The sequence below is a fragment of the Anomaloglossus baeobatrachus genome, chromosome 10, assembly GCF_048569485.1.
Source record: "Anomaloglossus baeobatrachus isolate aAnoBae1 chromosome 10, aAnoBae1.hap1, whole genome shotgun sequence".
Classification (NCBI taxonomy): Eukaryota; Metazoa; Chordata; class Amphibia; order Anura; family Aromobatidae; genus Anomaloglossus; species Anomaloglossus baeobatrachus.
Genome location: NC_134362.1, coordinates 2,682,204 through 2,696,639, shown reverse-complemented (window position 1 = coordinate 2,696,639; position 14,436 = coordinate 2,682,204). Strand labels below are relative to the sequence as shown.

Sequence of the window (14,436 nt, the reverse complement as noted above, 5' to 3'; positions counted from 1 at the left end):
CCATTACCCCACCACCACCCGTGCTCCCTCCAATCCCCACCATCACCCATTACCCCACCACCACCCATGCTCCCTCCAATCCCCACCACCACCCGTGCTCCCGCAGAACCCTGCCCTCCTTCACCTGTATTGCTCCGCGCAGGTTGATCCCGGTCTCTATGGCGACATAATACGAGGCCTGGAGGAAGGTTCTCTGCAACAGGAGGGCGAAGAACAGTAGCACGGCCAGGACATAAGCGTTCTCCAGAAACTCATGTGATGAGATGAAGGAAACCCCGAAAAACTCTGCCTGTGGTAGTGGAGGGCAATGAGGGGCAGAGAACAGTAGGGGCACAGACAAGGGCACAGCAGGCACCCACACAAACAACAGGGCAATGGACGCCCACATAGACAAGAGGGAAGGAGGTGCACAAACAGACAATAGGGAAGGGGCCCCCACACAGACAAGGGGGCAGGCTGACAACACAGGACAATAGCACGGCTGTCTCATGCAGGGACATTACCCGTGGGTGGACGGTCTCGTTATCTTGGCTGAGGTTGTGCACGATCCCGGACACACAGAGGGGTCCCGCAAAGCCCAGCATGTCAGCTAAGATCCGGAAGATGCTGCTGAGGATGAGGGGTCTCCCGAACGCGTGGCACAAGGCCCACCAGATGGATCGGGAGCCGGGGGGACACGGGGAAGACTTACACTGCGGGGAGGAGGGCAGCAATATAACATCTTCATGTCAGCAGACGGAAACATCAGGCTGCAATCATGTCCTCTCAGTGCAGGCAGTACAACCACCATCACCCTCACTGAGCGGAGTCCATTGTCGCGGCTCTCTGGCAGCAATTACAGGCTATAACTGCATTTTGCCATTGTCTCTGCTGACCTATGCCTGTGATTGCTGCCAGAGACCCTCGACAATGGACTCCACTCTTCAGGGAGAGGATATGGGGGGTTGTACTCCTTGCATATGGACTGGATTTGCATATACATGAGCAGTGAACATACTGTCTGTATATGTCTGTGCAGTCATGCATCTGGGCTCATACAGCTGAGGTTCTGTTACAATGCTTCTACGATCAGCCCGGAGGCTGCTAGACCAACACACTGCAACAAACCCTCAGCTGTACTAGTATGACCAGGACGACGATGTCACTGACAGAAAGCGGAGATCTCCAAAACTAAGAGCTGAAGTGTTTAATACAACAATCTTCGGATACTCTTCCCTGTAATAAGAGTCACCATAAGTCTGATTAATGCAGAGCAAAAGAAAAGACACAAAGAGCCACACCGGAGTCACATCCGATTCACAACCACATCCGATTCAGAGCCACACCGGAGTCACAACCCATTCACAGCCACATCCGATTCAGAGTCACACCGGAGTCACATCCGATTCACAGCCACACCGGAGTAACATCAGATTCACAGCCACACCGGAGTCACATCCGATTCACAGCCACACCAGAGTCACATCCGATTCACAGCCACACCGGAGTCACATCCGATTCACGGCCACACCGGAGTCACATCCGATTCACGGCCACACCGGAGTCACATACGATCCACAGCCACACCGGAGTCACATCCGATTCACAGCCACATCCGATTCAGAGCCACACCGGAGTCACAACCCATTCACAGCCACATCCGATTCACAGCCACACCTGAGTCACATCCGATGCACAGCCACACCGGAGTCACATCCGATGCACAGCCACACCGGAGTCACATCCGATGCACAGCCACACCGGAGTCACATCCGATGCACAGCCACACCGGAGTCACATCCGATGCACAGCCACACCGGAGTCACATCCGATTCACAGCCACATCCGATTCACAGCCACACCTGAGTCACATCCGATTCACAGCCACACCGGAGTCACAACCCATTCACAGCCACATCCGATTCACAGCCACACCTGAGTCACATCCGATTCACAGCCACACCGGAGTCACATCCGATGCACAGCCACACCGGAGTCACATCCGATGCACAGCCACACCGGAGTCACATCCGATGCACAGCCACACCGGAGTCACATCCGATGCACAGCCACACCGGAGTCACATCCGATGCACAGCCACACCGGAGTCACATCCGATGCACAGCCACACCGGAGTCACATCCGATGCACAGCCACACCGGAGTCACATCCGATTCACAGCCACACCGGAGTCACATCCAATTCACAGCCACACCGGAGTCACATCCGATTCAAAGCCACACCGGAGTCACATCCGATTCAAAGCCACAGCGGAGTCACATCCGATTCACAGCCACAGCGGAGTCACATCCGATTCACAGCCACACCGGAGTCACATCCGATTCACAGCCACACCGGAGTCACAACCCATTCACAGCCACATCCGATTCAGAGTCAAACCGGAGTCACATCCGATTCACAGCCACACCTGAGTCACATCCGATGCACAGCCACACCGGAGTCACATCCGATGCACAGCCACACCGGAGTCACATCCGATGCACAGCCACACCGGAGTCACATCCGATTCACAGCCACACCGGAGTCACATCCGATTCACAGCCACACCGGAGTCACATCCGATGCACAGCCACACCGGAGTCACATCCGATTCACAGCCACACCGGAGTCACATCCGATTCACAGCCATACCGGAGTCACATCCAATTCACAGCCACACCGGAGTCACATCCAATTCACAGCCACACCGGAGTCACATCCGATTCACAGCCACACCGGAGTCACATCCGATTCACAGCCACACCGGAGTCACATCCGATTCACAGCCACACCGGAGTCACTTCCGATTCACGGCCACACCGGAGTCACATTCCGATTCACGGCCACACCGGAGTCACATTCCATCCACAGCCACACCGGAGTCACATCCGATCCACAGCCACACCGGAGTCACATCCGATCCACAGCCACACCGGAGTCACATCCAATTCACAGCCACACGGGGGTCACATCCGATTCACAGCCACGCGGGGGTCACATCCGATTCACAGCCACGCGGGGGTCACATCCGATTCACAGCCACATCCGATTCAGAGCCACACCGGAGTCACATCCGATTCAGAGCCACACCGGAGTCACAACCCATTCACAGCCACACCGGAGTCACATCCGATTCACAGCCACACAGGAGTCACATCCGATTCACAGCCACACCGGAGTCACATCCGATTCACAGCCACACCGGAGTCACATCCGATTCACAGCCACACCGGAGTCACATCCGATTCACGGCCACACCGGAGTCACATCCGATTCACGGCCACACCGGAGTCACATCCGATTCACGGCCACACCGGAGTCACATCCGATTCACGGCCACACCGGAGTCACTTCCGATTCACGGCCACACCGGAGTCACTTCCGATTCACGGCCACACCGGAGTCACTTCCGATTCACGGCCACACCGGAGTCACTTCCGATTCACGGCCACACCGGAGTCACTTCCGATTCACGGCCACACCGGAGTCACTTCCGATTCACGGCCACACCGCCGGAGTCACATCCGATCCACGGCCACACCGGAGTCACATCCGATTCACAGCCACACCGGAGTCACATACGATTCACAGCCACACCGAGGTCACATCCGATTCACAGCCACACCGGAGTCACATCCAATTCACAGCCACACCGGAGTCACATCCCATTCACAGCCACACCGAGGTCACATCCGATTCAGAGCCACACAGGGGTCACATCCGATCCACAGCCACACCGGAGTCACATCCGATCCACAGCCACACCGGAGTCACAACCCATTCACAGCCACACCGGAGTCACATCCGATTCACAGCCCCACCGGAGTCACATCCGATTCACAGCCACACCGGAGCCACATCCGATTCAGAGCCACACCGGAGTCACATCCGATTCACAGCCCCACCAGAGTCACATCTGATTCACAGCCACACAGGAGTCACATCCGATTCACAGCCACACCGGAGTCACATCCGATTCACAGCCACACCGGAGTCGCATCCGATTCACAGCCACACCGGAGTCGCATCCGATTCACAGCCACACCGGAGTCACATCCGATTCACAGCCACACCGAAGTCACATCCGATTCACAGCCACACTGGAGTCACATCCAATTCACAGCCACATCCGATTCAGAGCCACACCGAAGTCGCATACGATCCACACCGAAGTCGCATACGATCCACAGCCACATGGGGGTCACATGCGATTCACAGCCACACGGGGGTCACATCCGACTCACAGCCACACGGGGGTCACATGCGATTCACAGCCACACGGGGGTCACATCCGATTCACAGCCACACCGGAGTCACATCCGATTTGCAGCCACACGGGAGCCACATCCGATTCAGAGCCACACCGGAGTCACATCCGATTCACAGCCACACAGGGGTCACATCCGATTAACAGCCACATGGGGGGGGGGTCACATCCGACTCACAGCCACACCAGGGTCACATCTGATTCACATTTGATTCACAGCCACACCGAAGTCACATGCGATTCACAGCCACACCGAAGTCACATGCGATTCACAGCCACACGGGGGTCACATGCGATTCACAGCCACACGGGGGTCACATCCGATTCACAGCCACACGGGGGTCACATCCGATTCACAGCCACACCGGAGTCACATCCGATTTGCAGCCACACGGGAGTCACATCCGATTCAGAGCCACACCGGAGTCACATCCGATTCACAGCCACACAGGGGTCACATCCGATTCACAGCCACATGGGGGGGGGGGGGTCACATCCGATTCAGAGCCACACCGGAGTCACATCCGATTCAGAGCCACACCGGAGTCACATCCGATTCAGAGCCACAACGGAGTCGCATCCGATTCAGAACCAGACGGGCGTCAAATCCAATTCAGAGCCACACGGGTGTCACATCCGATTCAGAGGCACATTTGATTCAGAGCCACACCAGGGTCACATCCGATTCAGAGCCCCAAAGGGTCACATCCGATGCAAGACCACGTGTGTGTCACATGCGATGCAAAGCCACATGGGGGACTTGTCTGATTCAGAGCTACTTGGGGACAAGCTGAATTCAGGGCAACATGGGGGACTCGTCCGATTCGATGCTAGATGGGGAAGCAGGACACATCCAGGGTTTTTCGTCCCCAGAATTTCTTCACTTGCTTCTCAGTATTGTAATTGTAACATCAGGAAGGGGACACGGTGGTTGAAAGACCACTGGAAGGAGACGCTACTGATCTGCAGTGGATAGAGACATTTACAAAGCCTCGAGAAATAGGTGAGACACAGCGCAATAGGGTGTTATCCAGTAGAGAACATAAGGTAATAGATAGGAACTGCTCACCTATTTCGGTTTAAACCCACAACTGACAATAACAGGTGGAGCAGCTGCTGCAGCGCTCGCTGTCTGGGATCCCCCGCCCGTGCAGACAACATGGTGGAGGAATGGGAGTAGAAGATGAGGATCTATTAATGTGGCTCTCCTGATGAAGCTGAGCATTTCTTTCCTGGACTCCTGAATTAACAGCAGTGCAGACTGCTACTCCCATACCTCCACTACGTTACTTGCTAAACCTTCCTATGCCTCCAATGTGGAGTCTGAGCCTCATGCAAAAATCCCGACACCTCCAGCCTCGGCTGCCATCGCTGCGGTTATTAATGGGCGTCTGAGGAAGTGTGTCTGCTACTAAAGGAGCTTGTTCAAATCATCAGGATCCCCCACTGGCAGCTCCTGTGTAATCACCGGAAAATGACATCCACGATGTGTTTAACGGAGACAAGTCCGGAGACTCTGCAGCCATAGGTGACAAGTCCGGTCACGCTGCAGCGATAGGTGACAAGTCTGGAGACGCTGCAGCCACAGGAAACAAGTCCAAAGATGCTGCAGCCATGGAAGCAGGTTTAGGCCATACTGTCAGCTTACAGTGGGGCGAGGGACATGCAGCCTGAGGTTCCCATGTGGAAAAACAGCTCCTGGGATACTTTAGAGAAATGGCTGTAACACTGGTTCCACTAAAAAAAAATCTAATGCCGAGCTGTTAGTAACACCTGAAATGAAGACTAGAGTGGTCCGACTACCGGACATTATGTCCCCCACCATAATCTGAGAGTAGGATTAGTGTGATATTCCCTCTTGAAGGCCTCTTCATGGAATTGTCCACGTGATCTCTAAACCAATCTCTGGTTATCATTGCATCCTAGACATAAGCAGGACTGATCGCTGGAGAACAGACCTGCATTGCAGCCTCCATTGCCGTCCTGCTCTGCACCATAATTGCTTTTTGAGAGCAGTGGCATAAGGTCTTGAGTAGGGATGAGCGGACCCGGTTTTAAAGTTACTAGAGTGCCGGGCTCGGGATTCCGAATGTTTGATCCGGATCCGGCACTCGAGAAATTAAAAAAAATAAAAAAATAAAGGGAAAATAAGAATAAAGCAAGCACTTCATATGTACCAAAGCTTAGTCATGGCGGAACACTGCTTCCAGGTCGCGCATTAGGCTTATATCAAATGCACTGCTTTTCCTGCTCACCGGCCGTCCTGGCATCTATAATTGGTTGCAGTCAGATGCACCCCTAGCCTGTGTGACCGTGTCTGCCTGCAACCACTGACAGGTGCTGTATGTGGGTCAGTACCGAGTTATAAAAATAAATAAAATAATTGGCATAGGGTCCCCCCGTATTCTGACACCCAGCACAGATAAAAGCATACAGCTACAGGCTGCAGCCCCAGCCGTGCGCTCATCTTGGCCGTGTATCGAAATAAGAGGAACCGTATGCGGCTTTGTTTTTGTTAAATTATTAATAAATAATTTTAAAAAAACGTGCGGTCCCCCCAATTTTGATACCCAGCCATGAGAAAGCCAGCTGTGGGCTGGTATTCTCAGGCTGGGGAGGTCCATGCTTATTGGATCGACCCACAGCCTAAAAATAGCAGCCTGCAGCCACCCAAGATTGTTGCATCTATTAGATGCAACTAGCTTAGTGCTGTACCCGGCTCTTCCCGTTGCCCTGGTGTGGTGGCAATCAGGGTAATAGCAGGGGTTAATAACAGCCCACAGCTGCTACTAAGCCCTAGATTAGTGATGGGAGCCATCTGAGACCCCCCCATTACTAATCTGTAAGTGAAAGTAAATAAACACTAACACAGAAAAAATCCTTTATTTTAAATAAAATACAAAAGCCACCCTCTTTCACCACTTTATTAACCCTAAAACACCCCTGCAGGTCTGACGTAATCCACACAATCTGAGAATGCAGACAGAGACTGAGCCGTGCAATCAGCGGTGACGTCACTCAGGCGATTTGCGGTCACAGCTGGAAGTTCCTACGGTCCTCCACCAAGGGTGACCTCAGTAAAGTCAATGACCACACCTCAGGTGAGACCTTCATCTCCTGGCAGAAAACCACTTGGTGGGTTGCCAAGAGATGTAGATTTGGTGCTAAAAGTTTACACCATATTCCTGTCCTGGCAAAAAAAAAAAAAAACCCACATTTTTTTGCCACTTTTTTTGCTGTGGTTTTTCTGCCTGGAGGTGCACATTTGCTGCTGAAATTGTCTGTACCAGATTTCAGCACCAAATTTGTACCTCAAGGCAGAAAAAAAAAAAAAATGTTTTTTTGAGGTTTTTTTTTTTTCGTTTTTGCATTTTTGGGCCAAGAGATGCAAATTTGGTGATGACATCACATCTTATTCCTGCACTCAATCTACACCTCCTGGCAAAAAAACCTCTTTTTTTACTCTTTTTTAATGCGGTTTTTGCCGAAGGTTTTATTCCATGGTATTGTTGCAGTTTTCTGCCAGGAAGTATAAATTGGGTACATGAATATATTGGGTACATGAATATAGTGTGAATTTCGGTATTTCATTTTTCTGCCACGAGATGCCGGTGATGTCACTGACTTTACTGAGTTCACCTGACGTCAGGTTACCTGTCACAGGTGGAGGATTGTGGGAACTTCCAGCTGTGACCGCAAATCACCTGAGTGATGTCACCGCTGATTGCGTGACTCAGTCTCTGTCTGCACTCACAGTGAGCAGTCATGCTCTAGGGCTGCTCGCTGTGACTAAGATGTAGCAGAGCTGGAATCGTCGTGGAATCTCGTGTGGTTGCGAGTTTTGGGGTTTAAAAAAAGGGGTGAAAGAGGATGTTTTTTGTATTTTATTCCAAATAAAGCATTTCTTCTGTTTGTTTACTTTCACTTACAGATTAATAATGGGGGGTCTCAGACACCTCCCATTACTAATGTAGGACTTAGTAGCAGCTGTGAGCTGTTATTAACCCCTTATATTACCCTGATTGCCATCACATCAGGACAATTGGGAAGAGCCAAGTAAAGTGCCGGGCTTGTCGCATCTAATGAATGCGATAATTCCGGGCGGCTAAAGGCTGATATTTTTAGGTTGGACCTCCCCAGTCTGAGAATATCAGCCCCCATCTGTCAGGCTTTATATTGGCTGGCTATCAAAATTTGGGGGGGACCGCACATCGTTTTTTAAAATTATTTAAATAAATAAAAAAAAAAAGTCAAATGCGGATCCTCTTATTTTGATGCACAGCTAAGATAAGCATGGGGCTTAGCGGCTGCAGCCTGTAGCCATGGCTTTCTGTGCTGGGTATTAGAATACGGGGGGGGGGGGGGGTGAACCAATTTTTTTATTTATTTATTTTTATACCACGATAATGACGGTAGATGCTAGAGGGTACGGGCTCCTTCCAGGTATGACATTATTTCAACACGACCCCTCACATGATAGGGTTGTGTTCAATATGCCGGTCGACGTTTCCAGCCGCAATAAACATTATTTTATTAAATAACATGATAAGTCCACGTGGGCATGGAGCTGTTTGTAATAGAAGCGGTGGTCTGGGGGTGAGACCCACAGATATAAGTAGTGCAGGGGGGCGAAGTCCCCCCCCTTGCAATGCCCACCAACCAAGCTGCTCACACCAACTAACCTGGAAGGAGCTCGTACATTCTAGGCTCACAGTAGATGCTAAAGTGTATGGGCTCCTTCAGTTGCACTGCTTTTCCCACCCACCGGCAGTCCTGGTGCCTGTGATTGGTTGAAGTTACCTGACGCACTGCCACTCAGTGTGGGGGCTTATCGAGCTGTAACCAATCGCAGGCGCTTGTGGGCGGGGAAACAATGCATACGGATGAGCAGCAATTAGCAGCCCATAAAGTGAATGCGAGGCCCGGGAGCAGCGTACAGCCATGCCGGGGCCTTGGTAACTACAGCGCACTTGCTCCCATTTCCTTATCCCTTCTACCACCATTTTTAATCTCCTTATTGTGATCCCCATAGACTTATATGGGGATCGGATTCCGGAGTGGATCAAGATTTAAAAAAAAAAAAAAAACAACAAAAAAACAGGGACCTGCCAGTCCCGGTTATCTGCGAGTCCACTCATCTGTAGTCTTGAGACCTTCAGGAGGGAACGTCACTACAATCCTGGGATTATGGTATGTGGAGAATATAATGTCCAGTGGCACTAACAGCTCTGTATTGTATTGATTTGATGGAATCAATTGTGCAGCCATTTCTCCAAAGCGTCCCAGGAGCCATTTTCCTACACCAGAATGCCAGGCTGCATGTTCCTTGTACTACTGTGAGCCGCCTTTGTGTGGCCTGTAAAGCTAGCGGTGTGGACCTACTGCACCACAGACCGTGCCTACCGGGCTTTCATCAGAGCAGGTACCACTTCAGGACAGTCCCTGGTACTGCAGCAGCTAACCCACAGGTCAGGGACGCAGGTGTGGAGGGCAGGCAGGACAGATCGGGTAGTGGAGGCTGACTGGACAGAGTACGCTCGAGTCAGGTTGGATGGGCAGGTACAGGAGGCAGGCAGGTCTGGTTCAGTTACAGGGATAGACAGGACGTAGTCAGAACTGGAGACTGACTGAGGGACTGGAGCAACAAACACAAGCAGGTTGTCAGAAAGCAGGCAACAGACTGGAGTTCTAGCATAAACTGACACACCAGAAACCTAATTGCTCAGGCACTTCCCTACAGGTGAAGGTGCCTTAAATATCCAGTGCCTCCCAGCCATAGGCTGTGGAACACTTCAGAGTGAACATACTGCCCTTTTAAGACGGGCAACATGTGTGCACAGTAAGGATGTTGCCAGGAGACCTAGAACGCTGAGACCAGAGAAGGAGTAGGCGAACGAGCTGGGCAGCCACAGAGGTAAATACATGTAATTCCCTGCTGGGTGGAGGAAGTGGGACAGTACATATACACTGTCGTTGTATAGCCTAAACCTGCTTCCATAACTACAGGATCTCCGGACGTGTCTCCCGTAGCTGCAGCGTTTCCGGACGTGTCTCCTGTAGCTGCAGCGTCTCCGGACGGGTCTCCTGTAGCTGCAGCGTCTCCGGACGGGTCTCCTGTAGCTGCAGCGTCTCCGGACGGGTCTCCTGTAGCTGCAGCGTCTCCGGACGGGTCTCCTGTAGCTGCAGCGTCTCTGGACGGGTCTCCTGTAGCTGCAGCGTCTCCTGATGATCCTGATTATTTGTACAAATGCAGTCAGCAGCAGAACCTTCCTCAGACGCCCATTAATAACCTCAGTGGAAGCAGTGGTGGATGGAGGTGCCGGGATTTTTGCATGGGGCTCAAACTCCAGACAGGAGAAACACAGAGGTTGTGATATTTCCATTATTTTAAGATCAGAGACGTCTCAGTCCTGGGATTTCCTTCATTCCACTACTTTTTTTTCTTGGAGTTGAAATTTCAATGATGAGGAGTACTTGACCCCCACGGTGACTGTTACTGTACTATCCGGCGTGGATACATCACCTTTTGTGTCTGGAAGGCCCGATTGAGGAGGACGTAGTTGGTTACAGCCCTCATAGCTATGGGCAGTTTTCCTATTGCCTTAAGGTCGATGGGCTTCTTGTGAGCCGTCTTAATGAAGGTGTTCATCCACCAGTACGTAGACTTTGAGAGGAGGTTGACAAAGGGCTGGAGGAAACGCACACCCAGATCCTGCAGGTCCTCCGGGGGCTTTACTTCTTTTGGACATTTATAAAATACATATCTCTGAGGAGTAAAAAAAAAAAAATGGCACAAATTCATATAAATGATGTATAATATAAGCACGAGGCCTAGACATTCCCAGCACACAAACTCCAGACCCCAACAAAAACTGCACACACACGATACAGTGCCCACAAATACTCTACAGATTCATGCCCCCACCCGACAGGCACCTCCCAACTGTTATAGCCACACCAATTTGTCATTTCTTCTTACCCCAGCAGGAGATATCGGGGGCTGCTACATTGAGGAACTGTCACGCTAGGTACGGGGAAGTGAACGGTGAAAGGGAAGGGAAACCTTGTGTCTAGGGAAGATGGTGGTCTCTGACAACCTACTGCTGGCCCCTGGGATCCCTCACCACTCTAGATAGTTTCTACACCTATACGCCAAGCCGGAATACCTGACCCTAGAACTAGGCCCAAGGTAGGGAATGGGTGGGATGAGCGCTTAGTCAACCCCACTAAGTTCTACAGAAGACACAGGGAGCACACACAGGGGTAAAGTAAACAACTAATCCACAGATGATGCAGGAAGAAGTACAGCAAACAATATCAATGTTTCTTCAGATGTATACAAGCTGACTGCTTGCATCCAGAGCTTCTATAGGTTATAAGTCCACCACCAGCGCAGATCCAGGGGGATGAGAGTATATAAGGGCACAAAGGGATCTACTGATGATTAACAGCTGAAGGGTGAGAAACTCCACAGGGTCCTAAAGGGAAATTTATTAACTCCAAGCAGAGGTGGTCAGGGAGTAGTTTGTGCAGCCAAACGCTGAGACCTTATAGAGCCGGACACCACAGGACTGTTTGTCACCTGAGACCGGAACATTCAGCAGACACCTGGGACTGCAGGGTGTAGACCTAAATCCGGGACACAAAGGACTGCACTGGTCAGAACTAGTTACCCAGATGGCTGATTGGACGTGCGTCGATTCTCTACCAGGGATATATATTTTACATCCCTTTTGTTGCTGCTCTTTGCCACTCTTGCCTGTACTCTCAAACAATAAACTGATTTTATTTATAGAATTCTACGAGTGCCGGCGTCTACGGCGTCCCTAAATCTGGGACTGTTGCGCTGTGTCCCCGATGGTTGGGTCCTTTCCAGTTATTTTTTGTTCATTCATAGTTGGAGCAGAACATTTTGGTTTCTTTGTATCTCCGCTATACGAGGTCTTGTGCAGTTTTACAAGCTGAACTGTTTGGGCTTTTTTAACCCCTGAACCGTTTTCAGCTTCATGACTGTTGTTGTGATTGGTGTCCCGTTATGAGGTGACATCTCTGCGGCGTCAGCGGATCCCAGGGATTCGGACATTTATTTTCGTGACATATTGGACTTCATGTTAGGGGGAAATTTAGGACGATATTTTCTGCATTTTTCAAAATATCGGAAATTTGGCGAAAATCAATTTTTCACAATTTTCAAAGTTTGAATTTTTCTGCTCTTAAAACCGAGGTTCTGTCACACAAACAGTTAATCAATCACATTCCCCGCATGCTTTTTGTTAGGTTAAAGTTCATCAACAATTTCTCATTTTTCCAACAAAATTTACAAAACCATTTTTTTTAGGGACCACATCACAATTGAAGTGACTTTGAGAGGCCGAGGTGACAGAAAATATCCAAAAGTGACCCCATGATAAAAACTGCACCCCTCACACTGCTCAACACCACATCCAAGACTATTAACCCTTTAGGTGCGTCACAGGAACTAAAGCAATGTGTAAGGGGAAAATGAAAATTTTACTCTTTCCAACAAAAATGTTACTTTAGCCATAAAATGTAGTATTTTCACAAGAGTAATAAGAAAAAAAAGCAGCATAACAGTTATAGTGCAATTTCTATTGAGTACAGGGATACCCCATATGTGGTGGAAATCTACTGTTTAGGCGCCCGGCAGGGCTCGGAAGGAAAGGAGCGCCATTAGATCACAAAATCTACAGCAAACGCCATGTTGCGTTTGGAGACCCCCTGAGGGGCCTGAACAGTGGAGCTCCCCACCAGTGACCACATTTTGGAAACTAGACCCCTCAAGGAATTTATCTTGATATGTGATCAGAACCTTGAAGCCCCAGATGCTTCACAAAATTTTATAACATGGAGAACATAAAAAAAAAATTATATTTTTCCCACAAACAAACAAAATGTTATTTTAGACCCAAATTTTACTGTTTCACACGGGTAACCATATAAAATGCCCCTTTGTGGTGAAATTTAGAAGGATAACCCCATATGTGTGGAAAACCTCTGCTTGGGCCCACGGCATGGATCAAAATCTATTTGACTTTTGGAAAGCAAAATTGGCTAGAATTGTTACTGGATGCCATGCCACGTTTGGAGACCCCCTTATGTGGGTAAACAGTGACAAACCCGCACAAGTGACCCAATTTTCTAAACGAATCCCCTCAGGGAATTTGTGTATATGTTTGATGAGCATCTTCAACCCCTGAGGGGCTTCACAAAATTTTAGAACGTTGAGCAGTGAAAATGAAAAATCTAATATTTTCCACAAAAATGTTGTTTTAGCCATAAATGTTGTAATTTCATAAGGGTGACAGGAGAACATGCACAAGCAGTGAACAAAAATAATGACAGTGTTATCACCAAAATGTTCTTTTATCCCCAGATTTCCAAACTTTCACAAAGGGAATAGGTAAAAAAAAGGCCCCATAATGTGTTACACAATTTCTCCTGAACGTGGCAATGCCCCACATGAGGAGACAGAAAACACCCCCAACACTGGTGACGTCTCCAGGAATAACCCCGTAGTTGTAACCTCGCCTGGAGATGTAGACAGTATCGGGGGTGTTTTCTGTCTCCTCCATGTTCACCACTTGCATTTTTGCATTAATGAGTTAATTTTCAGTGCTGGATCTTTTGTTCCCTGTTGGGGGTCTTCTGACCCGCGCACATCTTGCAGGTGAGCTGAGGTGACATTATAGCTGGTGTCACTATATTCCAGTATGGCCCCGGCTGCTGCACTAGTGAGACATTTGCAGACCTTGTCTCTTCCGGTGGTGAAGTATAAGGGGCGGTAGGGCAGCGAGCTCCTACCAATTCATGGAGGGGGTGGCTGCCGGTATTGAACATGTACACTAATGAGGTTTTACATAGGGCGCCAGTCACATAGATATGTGCAATGCACAATGTCCAGTCACAGCCTATTGAGGACGCCAATACTATTAGATCAGGCTGCCCAGCACTATATAAGTGCACTAGCACAAAGGGAAGACACTCAGAAGGCCCGGCTGCCCCTTGCGAAAAATAGTGCGATTAAAATCATATACGGCAAAATGATAATAAATGTGAGGTATTGGTCCATATTTTGGCCAAAACACATAGGCTCATAACCCAAACGTAAGCATGGGGACCCTTGACGTTTGGGTTACAAATGGTGTCGACGCTCAGTACTGATGTGGAGT

At 49.9% G+C, this 14,436-nt stretch overlaps 1 protein-coding gene across 1 annotated transcript in view; it reads right to left on the bottom strand.

Annotated features, from left to right (window-relative positions):
* ABCC8 (ATP binding cassette subfamily C member 8) overlaps positions 1–14,436 on the bottom strand; it is a 186,393-nt gene that overhangs the window by 85,611 nt on the left and 86,346 nt on the right. Inside the window, exons 5-7 of the mRNA XM_075326474.1 lie at positions 10,770–11,012; positions 504–692; positions 125–289 (exon numbers count right to left, since the gene is read on the bottom strand). Coding sequence (XP_075182589.1) covers positions 125–289; positions 504–692; positions 10,770–11,012 — 597 coding nt within the window. The remainder of the gene's footprint in view (positions 1–124; positions 290–503; positions 693–10,769; positions 11,013–14,436) is intronic.